The sequence below is a fragment of the Drosophila yakuba genome, chromosome 2L (genome assembly GCF_016746365.2).
Source record: "Drosophila yakuba strain Tai18E2 chromosome 2L, Prin_Dyak_Tai18E2_2.1, whole genome shotgun sequence".
NCBI classification, from domain to species: domain Eukaryota; kingdom Metazoa; phylum Arthropoda; class Insecta; order Diptera; family Drosophilidae; genus Drosophila; species Drosophila yakuba.
In genome coordinates, this window is record NC_052527.2 from 16,200,612 (window position 1) to 16,218,596 (window position 17,985).

The 17,985-nt window shown below is 45.3% G+C and overlaps 5 protein-coding genes across 8 annotated transcripts; 1 reads left to right on the plus strand and 4 right to left on the minus strand.

Moving 5' to 3' along the window:
* Window positions 1–78: 78 nt before the first annotated feature.
* Window positions 79–8,481, plus strand: LOC6528433 (unconventional myosin-Va). Of its 4 annotated transcripts, XM_002089443.4 has the most exons (18): window positions 81–437; window positions 828–1,641; window positions 1,707–1,945; window positions 2,033–2,521; window positions 2,588–2,681; window positions 2,749–2,975; window positions 3,120–3,143; window positions 3,548–3,661; window positions 3,727–4,613; window positions 4,676–5,202; window positions 5,269–5,404; window positions 5,544–5,641; window positions 5,732–5,912; window positions 5,977–6,489; window positions 6,550–6,681; window positions 6,738–7,266; window positions 7,324–7,548; window positions 7,604–8,481. In XM_002089443.4, the coding sequence occupies exons 1-18, from the start codon at window positions 408–410 to the stop codon at window positions 7,745–7,747; spliced, it is 5,403 nt and encodes a 1,800-aa protein (XP_002089479.1). In that variant the 5' UTR covers window positions 81–407; the 3' UTR covers window positions 7,748–8,481. The 4 variants fall into 4 exon arrangements, with proteins under 4 accessions (XP_015053935.1, XP_015053937.1, XP_002089479.1 ...); XM_015198450.3 differs by lacking the exon at window positions 3,120–3,143; XM_015198449.3 differs by lacking the exons at window positions 5,544–5,641; window positions 5,977–6,489; window positions 6,550–6,681; ... (1 more) ...; window positions 7,324–7,548; window positions 7,604–8,481 and having other exon boundaries at window positions 79–437; window positions 5,732–5,906.
* On the minus strand, window positions 8,273–10,216 carry LOC6528434 (elongation factor Tu). The gene is made up of 3 exons (XM_002089444.4): window positions 9,591–10,216; window positions 8,758–9,523; window positions 8,273–8,672 (listed from the first exon to the last, which is right to left on the minus strand). Exons 1-3 carry the CDS (start codon window positions 10,044–10,046, stop codon window positions 8,473–8,475), a joined length of 1,422 nt encoding a protein of 473 aa, XP_002089480.2. The 5' UTR covers window positions 10,047–10,216; the 3' UTR covers window positions 8,273–8,472.
* Window positions 10,217–10,372: 156 nt separating this feature from the next.
* On the minus strand, window positions 10,373–12,610 carry LOC6528435. The gene is made up of 3 exons (XM_002089445.4): window positions 12,148–12,610; window positions 11,719–12,081; window positions 10,373–11,655 (listed from the first exon to the last, which is right to left on the minus strand). The coding sequence occupies exons 1-3, from the start codon at window positions 12,556–12,558 to the stop codon at window positions 10,663–10,665; spliced, it is 1,767 nt and encodes a 588-aa protein (XP_002089481.1). The 5' UTR covers window positions 12,559–12,610; the 3' UTR covers window positions 10,373–10,662.
* A 278-nt stretch (window positions 12,611–12,888) lies between these two features.
* Window positions 12,889–15,287, minus strand: LOC6528436. Its single transcript, XM_002089446.4, has 4 exons — window positions 14,856–15,287; window positions 14,531–14,794; window positions 14,111–14,473; window positions 12,889–14,054 (listed from the first exon to the last, which is right to left on the minus strand). The coding sequence occupies exons 1-4, from the start codon at window positions 15,150–15,152 to the stop codon at window positions 13,218–13,220; spliced, it is 1,761 nt and encodes a 586-aa protein (XP_002089482.1). The 5' UTR covers window positions 15,153–15,287; the 3' UTR covers window positions 12,889–13,217.
* A 428-nt stretch (window positions 15,288–15,715) lies between these two features.
* Window positions 15,716–17,761, minus strand: LOC6528437 (zinc finger protein 98). Its single transcript, XM_002089447.4, has 3 exons — window positions 17,236–17,761; window positions 16,826–17,179; window positions 15,716–16,768 (listed from the first exon to the last, which is right to left on the minus strand). Exons 1-3 carry the CDS (start codon window positions 17,683–17,685, stop codon window positions 15,815–15,817), a joined length of 1,758 nt encoding a protein of 585 aa, XP_002089483.2. The 5' UTR covers window positions 17,686–17,761; the 3' UTR covers window positions 15,716–15,814.
* Window positions 17,762–17,985: the final 224 nt, after the last annotated feature.

The following is a 17,985-nucleotide window of genomic DNA, read 5'->3' on the forward strand; positions in this document are numbered from 1 at the left end:
GTGGTATAAGCCCCGCTTTTTTTTGTGGCCCAAACTGCACGCCCTTTGGCAACCCTGCCCTTTTGCCAACAACAAAGCATAAGTCAGTCAGTCGGTGACAGGGACGGAAGTTTGTTTGTTTTTCTCCCACTTCGGCGTTGTGATCAAAAAATTATCAATGTTTTTTATAAATTTCTGTAGCTAATTTTAAGTACTTTGGGACAATAAATTTAAATAAACCCAACCATAAGACCACGAAAATGGTCCTTTAAAGAGGCTGTCAGGGCCTGAAAAAAAAAAAACAAAACAGCAAGGAAAATAAACCTAACGGGATTTATGCACCCAACTCACTCTCACGCGGAGTAGGAAGAAGGAGAGTTGAGAAAGAAGCAGGTGGAAGCGGAATAGGAGGAGGAGCTAGTGGAACCATGTCGAGCGAGGAGATGCTATACGCGCAGGTATTACACAGTATATATTGATGCCCTACAAGTGCATCGTGGCAGATTGCGGCGGTGTCAGTGTCGTCTGCAAATGGTGCCAATATAAAATCGCACCCATAACGTGATTTCCCCGTCCGAGCTGCGTGTGAGTGTACGGGCCATTTGCCAGTTCTTGGCCCTGATTTGTTTCCATGGCAGGTGATTAGCCATTGATGACTGCATCGCAGCACCCGAAATGTTTTAAAAATGATTCACACACGTATAATATTCGCGGGTGTCTTATCGACAGGGGAATGGGTTGTGCGATAAGCTCGATTGATAAGACACCAGGCCGCGCGACGTCTCTGATGGGGATTGGGCTTAACTCCCAGTCATGACACTTGTTAATAAGGCTCACTTTTTTCCCAGGGCGCCAAGATCTGGGTGCCCCATGCGGAGCTGGTGTGGGAGAGCGCCACCTTGGAGGAGAGTTACCGCAAGGGCGCTGGCTTCTTGAAGATATGCACGGAGTCCGGAAAACTGAAAGAGGTCAAGCTAAAGGCCGATGGCAGCGATCTGCCTCCACTGCGCAATCCGGCCATTCTGGTGGGACAGAACGACTTGACCACCTTGTCCTACCTGCATGAGCCGGGGGTGTTGCACAATCTGCGTGTCCGCTTCTGCGAGCGCCAGATTATCTACACCTACTGCGGCATCATTCTGGTGGCTATCAACCCATATGCGGAGATGCCTCTTTATGGGCCCAGCATCATCCGTGCGTATCGAGGACATGCTATGGGCGATCTGGAGCCGCACATCTTTGCCCTGGCGGAGGAGGCTTACACGAAACTGGAGCGCGAGAACTGCAATCTGAGCATCATCGTCAGTGGGGAGTCGGGTGCCGGCAAGACGGTGTCCGCCAAATACGCCATGAGGTACTTTGCCGCTGTCGGAGGTTCCGAGTCGGAGACCCAGGTCGAGCGCAAAGTGCTAGCATCTTCGCCGATTATGGAAGCTTTTGGCAATGCCAAGACGACTCGGAACGACAACAGCTCCCGCTTCGGAAAGTTCACCAAGTTGCTGTTTCGAAACCAGATGGGTGTAATGTTTCTGCAGGGCGCCACTATGCATACCTATCTACTGGAGAAGTCCCGGGTAGTGTACCAGGCGCAGGGAGAGCGCAACTATCACATATTCTATCAGTTGTGCGCGGCGCGATCGAAGTACCCGGAATTGGTGCTGGGTAAGTTTGGAAGCTCCCTCCTATTTCAGCTTAGAAAATTAAGTAATATTGGCATTCTTTTCCAGATCATCAGGACAAGTTCCAGTTTCTAAGCATGGGCGGGGCTCCAGAAATTGAACGAGTTTCGGATGCGGAGCAGTTTAACGAAACCGTGCAGGCCATGACCGTTCTTGGCTTCTCCATTCAGCAGATCGCTGATATTGTGAAGATTCTGGCAGGAATACTCCATTTAGGAAACATTACGGTTTCCAAGAAGTTCAACGAGGGTAGTGAAGAGGAAGACACTGACTCCTGCGATATATTTGTAAGCTCGCTTTCACAATACCTGTTGAAATTTTTCTAATTGTATATATACATACTTATATATACATTAACGACATCCATCTCGCAGCATAACGACATCCACCTGCAGATCACCGGCGATCTACTGCGGGTGAGCGCTGAGGATCTGCGCCGGTGGCTTTTGATGCGTAAGATAGAGTCGGTCAATGAATATGTGCTGATACCGAATAGCATTGAGGCGGCTCAGGCGGCTCGTGACGCTCTGGCCAAGCACATTTATGCGAAGCTGTTTCAGTATATAGTCGGTGTGCTGAACAAGAGCCTCAACAACGGTAGCAAGCAGTGCAGCTTCATTGGCGTCCTCGATATCTACGGCTTCGAAACGTTTGAGGTGAACTCCTTTGAACAATTTTGCATAAACTATGCGAACGAAAAGCTACAGCAGCAGTTCAACCAGCATGTCTTCAAGCTGGAGCAGGAGGAGTACCTTAAGGAAGGAATCACTTGGACGATGATAGACTTTTACGACAATCAACCTTGTATTGATCTAATTGAATCTCGACTGGGAGTGCTGGACCTGCTCGACGAGGAGTGTCGAGTAAGAGTCATTTGATATAATATAATATATGGTTTTATATTATTTTTAAACCACGTATACCTACAGATGCCGAAGGGTTCGGACGAGAGCTGGGCTGGCAAGCTCATCGGAAAGTGCAGTAAATTTCCTCATTTCGAGAAGCCACGCTTTGGCTCAACCAGTAAGTGATTTCCTATCTTATCCATTATTATCCATTTCAATGAGAATCTGACATTTCTATTTTTGAGGCTTTTTTATCAAACATTTCTCGGACACGGTCGAGTATGACGTGAACGGATTCTTGGAAAAGAATCGTGACACAGTCTCGAAGGAGTTGACTCAAGTGCTAAGCGAGTCCAACATGTCTTTGGTCAAGCAGGTGATGACCCTTGAGGAAATTGACACATTGAGCGTGGATTCCGCTAAATCTTCAACCTTAGGAGGCCGCGTCGTCATCAGTGCTGGCCGCAAACAGGTTTGTGATCGCCCAGATTCTTCGCCCAGAATCAATTTCCTTTCCAATTGTGTTCATTTGTAATCGTTGTCTTATTGCTATTTGTATTTTCCATACAATTGTCGCTTGTTCGCTCACCTCCAACTCCCTCGGATGGCCCAACAGCAAGGGAATGACACACGTCGAAGAGTTAGTTACCAACTTATTTAAATTAACTGCAATTAACACTAAACCACAAACACTTTAACAATTTTATTTAATTTTGAAATGATTGCATTTTTGATAATAGAAGATAGTAACTTAGTTCGGACTTGAAACTAAAAAAACAACCTGTCATGACTTAATTTCCTAGTAATGCTGATATCCTCAGCAAGGATATGCAAAATAATTAGCCAACTCTAGGAAATTTTAAAATAATCAATCAAATTAATTCATTAGGATATGCCAAATATAACACATGTTCCGAGAGTAATCATACTCAAAAGTTTACATCTATACTCATATTCAGTAAAATGTGTTCATTTTCTTCATTTTGACCATGTTAGTTCATTTCCACAGACGATCCACTAATTTCTCCTTTTACTTCTTATAAGGTGGTGCCATCCAAGCAGCATAGGAAAACGGTGGGATCGCAGTTCCAGGAGAGTCTGGCTTCGCTGATATCTACGTTACATGCTACAACACCACACTATGTGCGCTGCATCAAGGTAAAAACTGCTATTGGGACTTACGTAAAAATTAGACCACCTTAAATAATGATTATTTCATGCAGCCCAACGATGACAAAGTCGCCTTTAAATGGGAGACGGCCAAGATCATTCAGCAGTTAAGAGCTTGTGGTGTGCTAGAAACGGTGCGCATCTCCGCAGCGGGATTCCCATCGAGATGGCTTTATCCCGACTTCTACATGCGGTACCAGCTGTTGGTTTACCGCTCGAAGCTTGACAAGAACGACATGAAGTTGTCGTGCCGCAACATTGTTATAAAATGGATCCAAGACGAGGATAAGTATCGATTTGGCAACACGCAGATTTTCTTCCGCGCCGGGCAAGTGGCCTTCCTTGAACAAGTTAGGGCTAATCTGCGCAAGAAGTACATCACCATTGTGCAGTCGGTTGTGCGGCGATTCATCTACCGGCGCCAGTTCCTGCGCATTCAGATTGTGATTAATGGTATCCAGAGGCATGCGCGCGGCTTTCTTGCCCGCCAGCGTGTCCAGAAAATGCGTGAGGCTCGGGCGGGATTGATCCTGTCGAAGTACGCCCGCGGTTGGTTATGCCGTCGTCGTTATTTGCGCCTACGCCACTCGATTTTCGGTATACAGACCTATGCCCGCGGCATGTTGGCCCGCAGCAAGTTCCACGCAATGCGGGATCATTACCGAGCGGTTCAGATCCAGCGGTTTGTCCGTGGTGCTTTGGCACGCCGAGCTTACCAAAAGCGTCGGCGCAACATCATCATTTGTCAAGCGGCGATTCGAAGATTCTTGGCCCGTCGTAAGTTTAAACGTATGAAGGCCGAGGCCAAGACTATCTCGCACATGGAAAACAAATACATGGGTCTGGAAAACAAGATTATATCTATGCAGCAGCGGATCGATGAGCTGAACCGCGACAACAGCAATCTTAAGCACAAGACCAGCGAAATCAGTGTATTGAAGTACGAATTTAAAGCTCAATTAGTCAATATATTTCCAGGGTTTAATCCTGTTTAACTTGCAGAATGAAACTTGAGTTGAAGAAGACCCTGGAGGCAGAATTCAAAAATGTCAAGGCCGCCTGCCAGGACAAGGATAAGCTGATCGAAGCACTAAACAAGCAGTTGGAGGCGGAGCGGGACGAAAAAATGCAGTTGCTGGAGGAGAACGGACATGCTCAAGAGGAATGGCTGAGCCAGAAGCAGACGTGGCGCCAGGAAAACGAGGAGCTGCGCCGCCAGATAGACGAGATAATCGATATGGCAAAGAACGCAGAAGTAAGCCAACGTAACCAGGAGGACCGAATGCTAGCCGAGATCGATAACAGGGAGCTTAACGAGGCCTACCAACGAGCAATTAAGGACAAGGAGGTGATCGAGAACGAAAACTACATGCTGAAGGAAGAGCTCAGCCGATTAACGGCTGGCAGTTTTAGTTTGCACGGTCGCAAGGCTAGCAACGCCTCCAGCCAAAACGAGGACGATGTGGGTTACGCCTCCGGAAAGAACACTCTGGATATCAATCGGCCGCCGGATTTGCTAAGCAAAAATTGTAAGAGCATTACCTAAAAATTTTTTGGTTAAGAGCGTAATGTTATCCGTAAATTATTATGAACAGATTCGTACAATGACTCTACCAGTTTGGTGGTGAAGTTGCGAGCCATTCTCGAGGAGGAGAAGCAAAAGCACAAGAACTTGCAGGAGCAGTATATTAAGTTGGCCAGTCGGCATAAGCCCACCGAGGATTCCTTCCGGTAAGTATTTAGGGCCTCCATTCTACACAGACACGAGACCGCAAAGGTCGATGACCCACTATCGCAACTAAATCTTGAAAAAAACTCCATTTGTCTACATCTATGTATTATTGCCGCACACTGCTTACCACTCACATAGCGTCTCCGAGCTTGAGGTAGAGAATGAAAAACTGCGCAGCGAGTACGATCAGCTGCGAACCAGCATTAAACACGGTGTTGAGATCAACGAGCTCAATGGTAACCGCCCACGCACGTCGTGCGACCCACGATCTGCCCTACTGACATACGTCCTCTTTTCCCTCCTCCTTCCAACCTTTACTATTGCAGCCCAGCATGCTGCCTTGCAGGAAGAGGTCCGTAGGCGCCGCGAGGAATGCATCCAATTAAAGGCAGTCCTGCTGCAGCAGAGCCAGTCCATGAGATCCCTCGAGCCGGAAAGTCTACAGATGCGTGGCAACGACGTCAACGAACTAATGGAAGCCTTCCATTCCCAGAAGCTAATTAATCGGTGGGTGGATTTTGTCGACTGTTTGCCAAACGCATAATTTCCATATTTTCCCTAACTTTTATAGCCAATTGGAATCTGAGCTCAAGGCCATCACTGAGGAGCACAACAGTAAACTCGTGGAGATGACACAGGATATCGAGAGATTAAACAATGAGAAGGATGAGCTGCAAAAGGTAATCTTTGAGAGCATCGACGAGTTCGAGGATGCAAATGTGGATACGCTGAGACAGAACGATCGGTATCTGCGGCGGGAACTGCAGAAGGCTGTTGCCCAGTTCCTGCTCGTTCAGGAGGAGCTCAAGCTTGCAAATGCCAAGCTTAAGGCTTATCGGCAGGATGGCGGCCAGCTGGAGCACAAGCTAGAGGAGGAGATGATCCGCAACAAGTCCAACGGAACGTCCACCGATGTAGGCGCGAATGTGACGAAACAAAAGTCTCAGAATCCGCAAGGACTGATGAAGTTCCACAGCAGCGATCTAGACAAGATCTTGAACCGCTTGCTGAGCGCCTTGACTCCACGCACAGTGGTCGGTCTCTTACCTGGTTTCCCAGCTTATCTTATCTTTATGTGTATTCGGTGAGTTCTGGATAGAGTTTGATAGTTAACTTTATTAATTTTATTGATTTTCCATCACAGATATACCGATCTGACCAATGCCGACGATGATGTGCGCGAGTTGCTAAGCAAGTTCGTTATTCAGATTAAGAAAATGCACCGTACACCCCATCCGATCGAGAATCGTGTTATTTGGCTCGTCAATTCCATTACGTAAGTGTTCATACGCTCTTGAAATTCATAAATTAACTCATTTCCGCGACCTTTAGGCTGTTAAATCTAATGAAGCAATACGGCGATGTGGAAGAGTACGTCAAGTTCAATACTGAAAAGCAGAACCAGCAGCAGCTGAAGAACTTTAATCTGTTTGAGTACCGTCGCGTAATTCTTGATCTTATAGTAAATCTATACCAGGCGCTGATCATGCAGATTCAGGGTCTGTTGGACCCAAAAATAGTGCCAGCGATTCTCAACAACGATGAGATTCAGCGCGGGCGGCAGGCGCACGGAATGCGTAGTCGGGCCACGTCGATTGGAGCGTCCTCGTCGCCGGAGCACGGTGGTGGTCCGGCCTGGAAGCAACTGATCGGGCAGCTGGAGCACTTTTACAAACAGTTCCAGCACTTTGGCTTGGACAACTGCTATGCGGAGCAGATATTCCATCAACTGCTTTACTTTGTTTGCGCTGTGGCTCTTAATTGTCTGATGCTTAGGGGCGATATTTGCATGTGGGAGACTGGCATGATAATTCGCTATAATATCGGCTGCATTGAGGATTGGGTGCGCAGTAAAAAGATGGTATGTCACCTCTGCTTATTACAAAGTCTCCAAACTAATTCGTTTTTGATATTTTAGTCTAACGATGTGCTGACACCATTGGCGCCTCTGAATCAGGTCTCCCAGTTGCTGCAATCCCGAAAGAGCGAGCAGGATGTTCAGACCATTTGTGATCTATGTACTTCTCTGAGCACTGCACAGGTCCTCAAAGTGATGAAGTCCTACAAACTGGATGATTATGAGAGCGAAATAACGAACGTTTTTCTGGAGAAACTCACCAAGGAACTCAACGCCCGACAAATGGTATGAGTAAAAATCACGAAGTCTACATTTTCCATTTACCGATTTTATCTTACAGCAAAAGAGCAATAGTGACGAATTCACCATCGACCAGAAGTTCATTCAGCCATTTAAGGTTGTCTTCAGGTACAGCGACATCAAGCTCGAGGATATTGATCTACCTTCGCATCTAAATCTGGATGAGTTCCTTACAAAGATTTAAACGTCGCGTGATTGCAAATTGCCGGTCGAGAACTTTGCCATTTTGGATGACATGACACCGCTTAGTTTTTGTGTATTATACGAGTATAACGATTCTAGAAATTTAATTTGTTCTTATATTTAGAGAATCTATTAGATAATGAAACGATGAGTAGAGCAGTTTTGCCGAAATGTGTGTAGTTCCTGTTTAGCTTAAATAACCGTTGTGTTTCCATTCCAATAGTATCCATTCCGAGTTTTGATTGGCGAACCCGTCCCAAGATGCCAAGATTTGTTTTTTGTTGTACGAACTATTTGTAGCAAAAGTTATGGAAGGTTAAGAACCAACCTTTATGTGAAACGCAATAAATGCTTGGAGTTAGACTCCGACCATAAAGAAATCATTCCTTGCCTACACCTTGTACCTTAAATGATAAATAAATATATATACATACAATGATTGTACTTAACCAGGCTGATTTGTTGCCTTAAAAAACTTGTAAAGCCTACAGATGATAGAATAAGACTCATAGAGCTCACTTAAGCATTGATGTTGCATTTCATCTATTTATGTATTCTCATTTTTTGCGTAGCTTGTATCTTGTCCCATATTCGGAAGACTATGCAAGCCTAAAACGCGTTAGCATTTGTTTAAAACAGATTACCTAAACATATACAAATATATATTAGAATTCAAGTACTCGTGTATGATGAACAGCAAATTTTTACAAATACAATATCGAGTCGTTAACAGTCCACCATGACTTTTGATAACTTGTTCTTAGGTAGGTCAAGGGACGGCAGACGCTGCGTCACCATTCCGGTAGCCACCGTGGCTCCGTTCTCGCGAATTGTGAAGGCTTGGCCCGGCGTCATGACCATTTTCCTCATAAGCGTGACGCGCACCTGGCCGTGCTCACCCGGCATTAGCATAGCCTCACTGGGAACTGCAATGGTATTAATTTGCTTAATGCTTGGTGCACAATGGTAGCAAAAGTGCTTCAACATTGAAGTTAGTAGGTTTTAACTTACTTATGTCAATTCTGGCTGGAACATTCCACGTCTGGCTGAAGAGCTGCTGGATATACTTGGAGAGCATGGGCTTGACACGACCGCCCTCGGCCCGCGATAGCAGGTACATGGAACCTTCAAAGTGGTTGGATATATCCTCGGAGCCGGTTGCGCACAGCAGCATTCCACGTTCCACGGCGGATATCTTTATACCTCGCAGCAGTGCACCGACGTTCTCGCCAGCCTGTGCCTGGGGCACGCTCTTCCGAAATATCTGGATGTCGCTGATGCTCGTCTTTAGGTTCTGGTTAAAGCCCAGCAGGTCGGCATCCGCGTTTCGTGGAATGGTGCCCCTTTTGATGGTTCCCACGACTACGGTTCCCCTTCCGGGTACCGTAAAAGCATTATCTATTGGCAGAATAAATGGGGATGCGATATCCCGCTGCGGCGTTGGTATGTAAGAGTCGCATTGCTCAAGTAGCTTTTCAATTGACGGAACTCCGAACTCCGACTTATCTTCGCGAAGGGCCAGCAATGCTGAGCCACAAATAACCGGACTATTTACGCCATCAAAGCCAAAATCACTCAACATCTCACGCATCTCAATTTCGACCAGTTCTAGAACCTCCTGGTCCACCAGATCGGCCTTGTTTATAAAGACTATGATGCGCTGGATGCCCACCTGTTTTGCCAGAAGCAGGTGTTCGCGAGTCTGGGGCATTTGGCCGTCGGTGGCGGCCACAACTAGGATGGCACCATCCATTTGTGAGGCGCCCGAGATCATGTTCTGCAGATCAGATGTTAGATCTTAAGTTTCGTTAAGTTGGTGCAACTTGTACATTTGCATTAGTTACCTTTATGTAGTCTGCATGACCCGGGCAATCCGTGTGAGCGTAGGTGCGCTCTGCAGTGGAATACCCAATATGGCAGGCATTTATTGTTATACCACGCGCCTTTTCCTCGGGCGCCCGATCGATCTGGTCGTAGGACAGGAACTCCGCTAGACCCTTCTGTGACTGGATTCTAGTAATGGCGGCGGTCAGTGTCGTTTTACCATGGTCCACGTGACCAATGGTGCCAACATTACAGTGGGGCAGCTCCCGCAGTCCAGCTGCTGGCTTATTATCCGCACTGGTGGCCAGGAGACGAGTTCCTGTCCACCGACTGTGACTGGCGCCGGGGCCGATCAGTGCTTGTCTGAGCCGGCCCACTAGCCCCACTTCACATGGCCGCCACAACTTAGGAAGAAGTCCGCTCATTTCTCCTCTCCAGATCTGCAATATTGGTGCAGAGCACGTAACACCGAGCATGTCCCGGAAAATCAAAACACAAACAGCTGTTACCCAGTGCTGCACAGCAAAAATATAAGTGCTGATAATTTTTAAAATTTTGATTACCGAAATTACGAACTGCTTTTCATTTTATTTCTACTTGGCGCCAGTAGTTACGAACTGCTTTTCATTTTATTTATATTGGGAGCCAGTATGTTATGAACTGCTTTTCATTTTATTTCTATTGGGCGCCAGTATGTTACGAACTGCTTTTCATTTCATGTGTGGCACAGGGAAAACTACGCCGTGGGAAAGGCTAGCGGCACTGCCACAAATAAAATAAAAATCAGATGGTAACAAGTTAATGCCTTTGTAATTCTGAACACTGTCTTTATTAGGAATTTCCAAAATCAAATAAAAGTTAAAGAAATATTTTTTCGAATGTTTTACATACGGTTTAAGAATTGCGTTTTTGTTTTTACATTTGCAAACTTAGAGGAAACTATTATAAAATTTATAGTTCCAATATTAAAAAATATATATATAGGACTATTAAGATGAATATTAAAAAATGGACAGTTTTTTTTGGCACTATAGTCATATTTTCTAAGTATTAACATACATACGTAAATATCTGTTATTGTTTAAAAACGTCTTAAGGCTGGGGGAATGTGTGTGTAAACAACGCTTCGCTTGTCGACAGGGAGCTCTTGATAATCTTGTGCGTGCGCCGCATGTGTACGCCCAGACTAACTCGCTCCGAGAAGCGCGTCGTGCACAGCGAGCATTGCAGAGTCTTCTCCTTGTGGATGTGGCGGTGCTTGACTAAGGCGTTGGCATTGGTGAAGGCCTTCTGACAGACCTCGCAGACCTTGTCGCGGATGTTCAGGTGCGCTTTTACGTGGTCCTTAAGGTCGCGCTTAGTGAGGAAGTCCTTGGGGCACATGTCACATTTGAAGGCTCGGACTTTGGTGTGAACCGCAGTTACGTGGGTGGTCATTTGGATTTTTTGCTTAAAGCACTTGCCGCAGAACTCACAAACAAAGGGCTTGGCGACGTGCTTCTCGTCATGGGTGCGTTTGTGGATAGCCAGTTGATTGCCAAAGGCAAAACTTCTGCTGCAGATGTCGCAGACAAAGTTCTTGTCCATGTGCACACGCTGGATGTGCTGCTGCAAGTGGCACCTTCGGTCGAAGTTCAGCTCGCAAAGCGTGCAACGAAACCAGCCTCCCTCACCCATCTTGTGATCACGGAACTGATGGGCTTGCAGGGCATGATCTGTGCTAAAGGCTTGCTCGCAAACTTCACATTTTAGCTTTTGCCGGAATGTTTTGGTGGACATAAAACGCTTGCATCGCTCAATGTACTGCTTCTCGGCCAGCGAGAGACCCACCGATTGGACGTCGGTGAGGGTTTTGATCCGTCGGGAATACCATTGACGCATGCTCTGAATGCTGTCGTACACATCGTAGTGGGTGATCAGGCCGAACGAAAACTTCGTAGTCAGCAGGTCAGTGATCTCTAAAAGCGAAGACTTTCGTATACTAAGATTGCAAAAGTCCTTGTGCGCGGGATCGTACAGCTGGGGAAACTTGGAGTACAAGTCGATAAACTGAGTGGTTAGTTGATTCTCCTCTGTAAACACCAGCTGTCGTGGGTTAGGTAAGCAATATATTTAGTTGTTTAATAAGCCGTGTTTTCTCGGACTCACCTTTATCTTGCCATCGCCGTCGTCATCATCGCTGTCCGCATCCTCCAAACTACCGCGCTCTGCAAGAAAGCTGTACTTTCCATGGTAGTACAGTGGAACCTTAGTCAATTTCTGGGTTTTCTTCTGCCGCGTAATCGCCGCATATTGCTCGTGTAGGCTGGTGATGCACTTCTTCAGCTTGTAGGCCGTAAGGTGAAGGTTGACTGTGGCCTTTAATTGCACCAGAAACTCTTCATATGCAGCTGTGCGTTTCTCCTTGTCCTTGTACGACTCATCCGCTGGATCCCAGAGGCATGTCTGCTGCTTGTACAGTTCGATAAACTGTGTGATCCGTGGACTGCGTCGGTAAAACGTAGGATTGAACTGCCGGGATGCAAAACGTCTGCTTTAATTTGTTGATCTTTGTTGCTGGTGAAGTCAGTTGCTTACTTTGGATAAAGGAGCAAAATTTGTGGAGTTTTTGGTGTCGATTTCGCTGTCAACTGTCATCGAATGGGAGTCCACCTGGTCGTCCTCCTCCGGGCTGGTGCTCTCATCGTTCTCCGAGGAAGCTGGCAGGTCAACGAACATATCTTCAGCCAGACAATTTTCCGGCAGCTCCTCCACTATGAACACCTTTGCTGGCAATACATTCTCCTTGCATTTGGCGGACGAAATGACTCCGGAAGCAGTGAGCTCTGGCTGCGTGTTTGGATTTGCTTCCAGGTGCTCCTTGACGTGAACGATAAACTCCCGCCACCTCTCGAACTCCATCTCCACGTAGCAGTCATTTTTTTGAGCACACGCAAGAACAAAGTGCCCAAAGTTGTTCCTGGCCAAAATGTTTCCGCAAACGACCATGATTTGCTTACAAACAAAAAAAATACAATGCAAAATAGAACAACAACAACGCGGTGTATCGATAAACACCTGCTTATAAGTGTTGGGAAATCACCCGGGGAAATCCATTGATATAAAATTTAGTCAATGTTGGAAAATATTTTATAGATGATTTACAGAACTTTAGACCTTTAGTTGAAATTTAAATGTTGTTTAAACTATTATTTGGAATTATAAAATTAGTTGTGCTATATTTGATCCGTAAATGAATTTTTGTATTCATTTTATTTTATTTATATTTATTATTATTTGTACACTTATGGGACTTATACAAAACATAAGTTCGTTGAATTGTATTTAGCATTATCGTATCGTTTATTGATGTGCAGCACTGATTTTGACACCAATTCAGATTCCAAAAATTTGAATCTTTCCGTCTTCTTATTTTAAAATTAAATTAAAAAGTAAGAAGCTTGTGTATAATGTTTATCGTACATACATATGTTCTAGTCATATACACAAAAGCCTAACAACAATCTTATTAAAGAATCACATACACTAACGTATGTTTATTCTTGATTTACAACAAATGAAGTCATACTACTTACTGAGAGCGAATAAACTGAATCTAATTATCAAAAAACAAAGTAATTTCTAAAAACTTTCCTTAAGGCAAAAATTCATTCCGTCCTATGACTGCGGCGATGTCTGGAAAGTGAAGAGTGGTCATAGAAAGCGGCATCACAGTACTCGCACTTTTTATCACGGATATTCAAGTGGCCTTTAATGTGGTTGGCCAGCTCGAACTTCTTGCGGAAGGTTTTGCTGCACATGTTGCAGCTATAGGGTCTTATGTTCAGGTGAACCCCGTTGACGTGGTGGTCAAGGAGTAGCTTGAGCCGGAAGGTCTTGCCGCAGATGTCACAGATGTGAGGTCTCTCGCCTGTGTGGATGAGTGTATGCACCTTTAAGTCGGTATCTACGGCGAAAGTCTTGTCGCAGTACTGGCATTTCAGCTTGCGTTCGAAGTGGGTGCGCAACTTGTGACGGTCCATGTCCACATGTCGGTCGAAGCGCCTCGGGCAAAACGAACAGAGGTATGGTAGTTCGCCCACCTCATGCGCCTTGACGATGTGCACCCGTAGGTTATAGTCGCCGTGGAAACGTTTTTCGCAGTAGTCACAATACAGCACCTGGCTCTCAGAGCCCTTGGCGGGCAAGAAGTTGCACATTTGCAGATACTGGACCTCTTGTTTGCTGCACTTCTGAATTAATTCCTTGGATTTGAGGCGACGCATGGCATCGTACAGCCAACGCCGCAGCTTATTGACTGCAATGTAAACGTCCGTTTCGTTGGCCTTGACCACTGGCTGAAATTCCTTTGCCATTCTTCTGTAGGCATCTGCACGCAATTCTATCGACCCAAAATCTTCCAGCGTAGGATTATAAAGCACGGGATAGTTTGCATAGGTCTCTATGAATGAGCTGGTGATCAGGTTTTCCTCTTTAAAGTTAAGCTGCAAAAAGTATTTCTGGTTAGAATAAAGTTAAATTATAGTGGGCTACTTAATACTTTAATTGCAGTCAAGTCGTTGTCCTCCTCGATTTCCCTGGGCGTTACAACAGGCGCCACACTGAGGTACTCGCACTTGGCAAAGTAACGAGCTGCAAGTCCAACCAGCTTGCCCTTTTGTTTGGTCTCCATAGCCAGTGTGTACTGTACGTGCAGTTGCTCGAGCGTTTTCTTTAATTCTTCCACGGTGAAGAGAACATTGGCTTTGCAGTCCATGCGTTCCATTATCGTCTCGTAGGCCATATTTCGAGCAGGTTCGTCTTGATAGTGTTCATCGGAGGGGTTCCAAAGGCAGGGATGCTCCTTGTACGCTTGAATCAAATGCAGCACACGAGGGTTGCTCCGAATAAACGAGACTTTGAACTAAATTAAGGCGATTAGTGGGAGATTCAGTTCACGTGAAATATAATCCGTGCTTACCTTGAAAACCTGACCTGGTCTTGTTCGTTTGGGCGGTCGTCCAGGTTTCTTAGGAGGTGCCAGGTCATCCTCAGACATAAAGAAGTCACTACAATCAACATCATCATCGTCTGTGTTTAAGGGTATGTGATTTTGAGACGACTCCTGCATTTGTGTGACTTCAGTTTCAGTTGGAAGCTCCGATGAGCTAACACCTGGACCGTACTCCCTAAAATTGCCCGTAGCTGCAGACCAAGCGTTAGCGTCTTCTACGTACTGAACATCCTACGAAAAACGAAACCCCCAGTTATTTGGCCACAATCTGGTAAGTGAGGCAAAGCCTTACATTGCTATCTGCTTCCATCCATTGATCCTCCCCATTGCTGGTTTCGATCACCTCGAAGAACTCGTCTGGACCATAGGCGATGGCTGGGTCCGCGGCATCAACGACACAGTATTGATCTTGGGACTCATCTTTGGTTTCATTAATCTTAAGGTCCTCGTCGTCGCAGTAGTGCGCCGTCTTCACATGGACGATGAACAGCTCCCAATCCTTTAGCTCGCTCTCTATGCTGCAGTAGAGGCATTTTAGCCGGAACAGTTCGTACTTGGAGTTGGTCATCACACTGCCGCACAGCTCCATGCTTACGTTGGACGCTCTGACTTGACTTCAGCTTGAAAAATTTCCCTTTTCTGAAAAAATCTTCGTTTATTTAAGACGATAATTTTTTGGTGCGTTTGGGACAGTGTTGGGCAACTACTGAAATACTTGTCTATCGATAGGCTATCGCGAAAAGTAACGCCTTCGATATAATTTCTTGTTTTGAAATAAGATTTAAACACAATTTTATAGTTTTTTTTTTAACACATACATGTATGTTTTAAATCTGCTGTTTTTATGAAAAAAAGGCCAAAATTGCACAATAAATCTTTGAAATAACTGTACATTTGAATTGTCGTATAAGAATGCTAAGAAATGTTGAACAATAAAACAAAAATAAGCAAATTAAAGATACTCGTTATTTAGCTAGTGGATGGATAACTAGTTATTTACATAAAACAAATCAAAACGTTTTTCAGAAGTATGGGTGTGGCAGTTCTCGAAAGTTTTTGGGCGTAGCAACGTGGACAGATGGACGTGGCCGGATCGAGTCGGCTAGTAATCCTGATCAATAATAAATATTCTTTTTACAAAACATTTAAACATGCTGTTTTTAACTATCTTGTGTATTTACTTATTATGTTTCCCTTTTGGAAAAGATTTCCTCTTCAATAAATGCATTCTTACTGCAAATTTAAGCAAGTTCACTGCTCGGCATCCGCAGCATCTTTACCCTTTTGTGAATTGTTACGAAGAATGTTGTGGGTGCGCTTCATGTGCGTATTAAGACCCACAAACTGGGAGAACCTGGTGTCGCAGAGTTTGCATACAAACTTCTTCACTTCGGAGTGAATCTGCCGGTGTCGGATCAATGCATGGCAGCTGGTGAATCCCTTACCACACACACTGCAGATTTTGTCGCGGATATTTAAATGGCCCTTGATGTGATCCGATAAATCGACCTTTTTCACAAAGTCCTTGGGACACATGGTGCATTTAAATGCTCTAATCTTGGTGTGAATAGCCGTAACGTGGAGCGTCATTTGGGACCTTAGTCGGAAGGCTTTGCCGCATTGCTCACAGACGTAGGGCTTATGGCCAGTGTGAGTACGGATGTGCAGCTGCAGGTCTGACATCACAGCGAATGTACGCTCACAATGGCTGCACTTGTGGGTCTTGCCGATGTGGACCCGCTGCATGTGGTTCGCCAGCTCGCAACGTCCCACAAAACTCCGGTCGCACAAGGTGCATTTGAACGGCAGCTCACCGATGTTGTGCGCCTTGAAGATGTGCGACTGCAGGACGTGATCTGAGGACGTGATCTGGTGGCAAAACTCGCAGACCAGCCGCTGCTTGTACATCTTTGGAGGCATGAACCGGCATACCTCTAGGTAGAACTTCTCGGCTGCACTGCCGCCAATAATGGGATGTTTGGTGCTCTTGTAGAACCACTGGCGGAGATTCTGGATGGCCCGGAAGATGTCATCGCTGTTGATGTCCACATTGGGTACCGAAAACTCTGCAGCCATGCTCTCGTAGGCCTGTTTTCGAGAGTTCATATTTGAGAACTCCTTGTGGGCGGAGTCGTACAGCTGCGGAAAGTTTGCATACATCTCTATCAGGTCGGTAGTCAGCTTGTTTTTCTTGGAGAAATCGAGCTGGGGGCAAAGTAAAGTTATTAACCATTTCTATTTTATTTAAGTCAAAGGTCTTGCCTTGATTTTTTCGTTTTTCTTAGCCCCTTCTTCATCACTGCTAGCCTTTAAGAAGCTACACAATTTATATATACTGAAAGCCAGCGATTGAGGTTTTTGTTTTCCAGACAGCACTCGCTTGTGCACAGTGTTGAACTGCATGTTGACTTTTTTGATGGCCAGCTTTAGGCTAATCTCGCTTAGGAATACGGACACAGTTGCCTCCAATTCAGTTGCCATACGCCTTAGGGCTTCCTTGCATTTCTTGGGTTCCTTGTAGTCGCTGTGTGCGGGATGCCAGAGGCACGGGTGAGTTTTGTAGATCTCTATGAACTTTAAGGTTCGGTGGTCTCGGCGAAAGAAGGATGGATGAAACTGAAGTTGAAAGCTCGAATTAGTTTAGGGCATTCATGAATAACTTCTGAAAATACCTTGTATGAGGGTGTGGATTTTAAATTTAGATCATCCAGAGCTAGTTCAGTAGGATCCGCCTCCTGGTCGGATTCTTCTTGATCCGTAAACAAACAGGCGTCCGACTCCTCTGTGTCGTTTGTCTCGTTTGTCGACGGATGAACTGTGTCTACATTCGGCTTTACACTGGCCCCGTCCGCCAATTTCTTTTCCTGAGCTACCAGCTCTTCCGCTTGGTGCGCCTCCTCTGAAGGATCTATCTGCCCAGACTCCACTTTTAGCACTTCACACACATTTTCTCTTATTTGGTCGAAGTCGTCTTCCATGCTCCTTACTTTGCTATGCATATTGCGAATGTGCAGCACAAACTCCTGCCATTGGGCCACATCCACGTCCGTTGGGCAGTAGGAACAGCGCATCAGGAACTTCTCGTAGTCCCTGCTCACACAGATAAGGCCGCAAGTTTCCATTTTAAGTTTAAAGCAATAATCAAAGGCGTTTGTTTACATCCGACCCACTATTGGGTCATGGGCGCAGTCACAAATGGGCAAAAGGGGCCGATAGACTTTATTAAATTCTTTTCTTTTATAAATATTAGATTCATTCTTATGATTTTATAATTAATTTACCTCTAAATATTTAAAAATTTAACACAAAATAATATATATTTGGTAAAATTGCGCAAATAATTATTTTAATTATTAATAATTATTTTTCATAAAGCTAGCAGTTTTTCTAAATAAAACTCTTACGTATTCATAGAACAATAG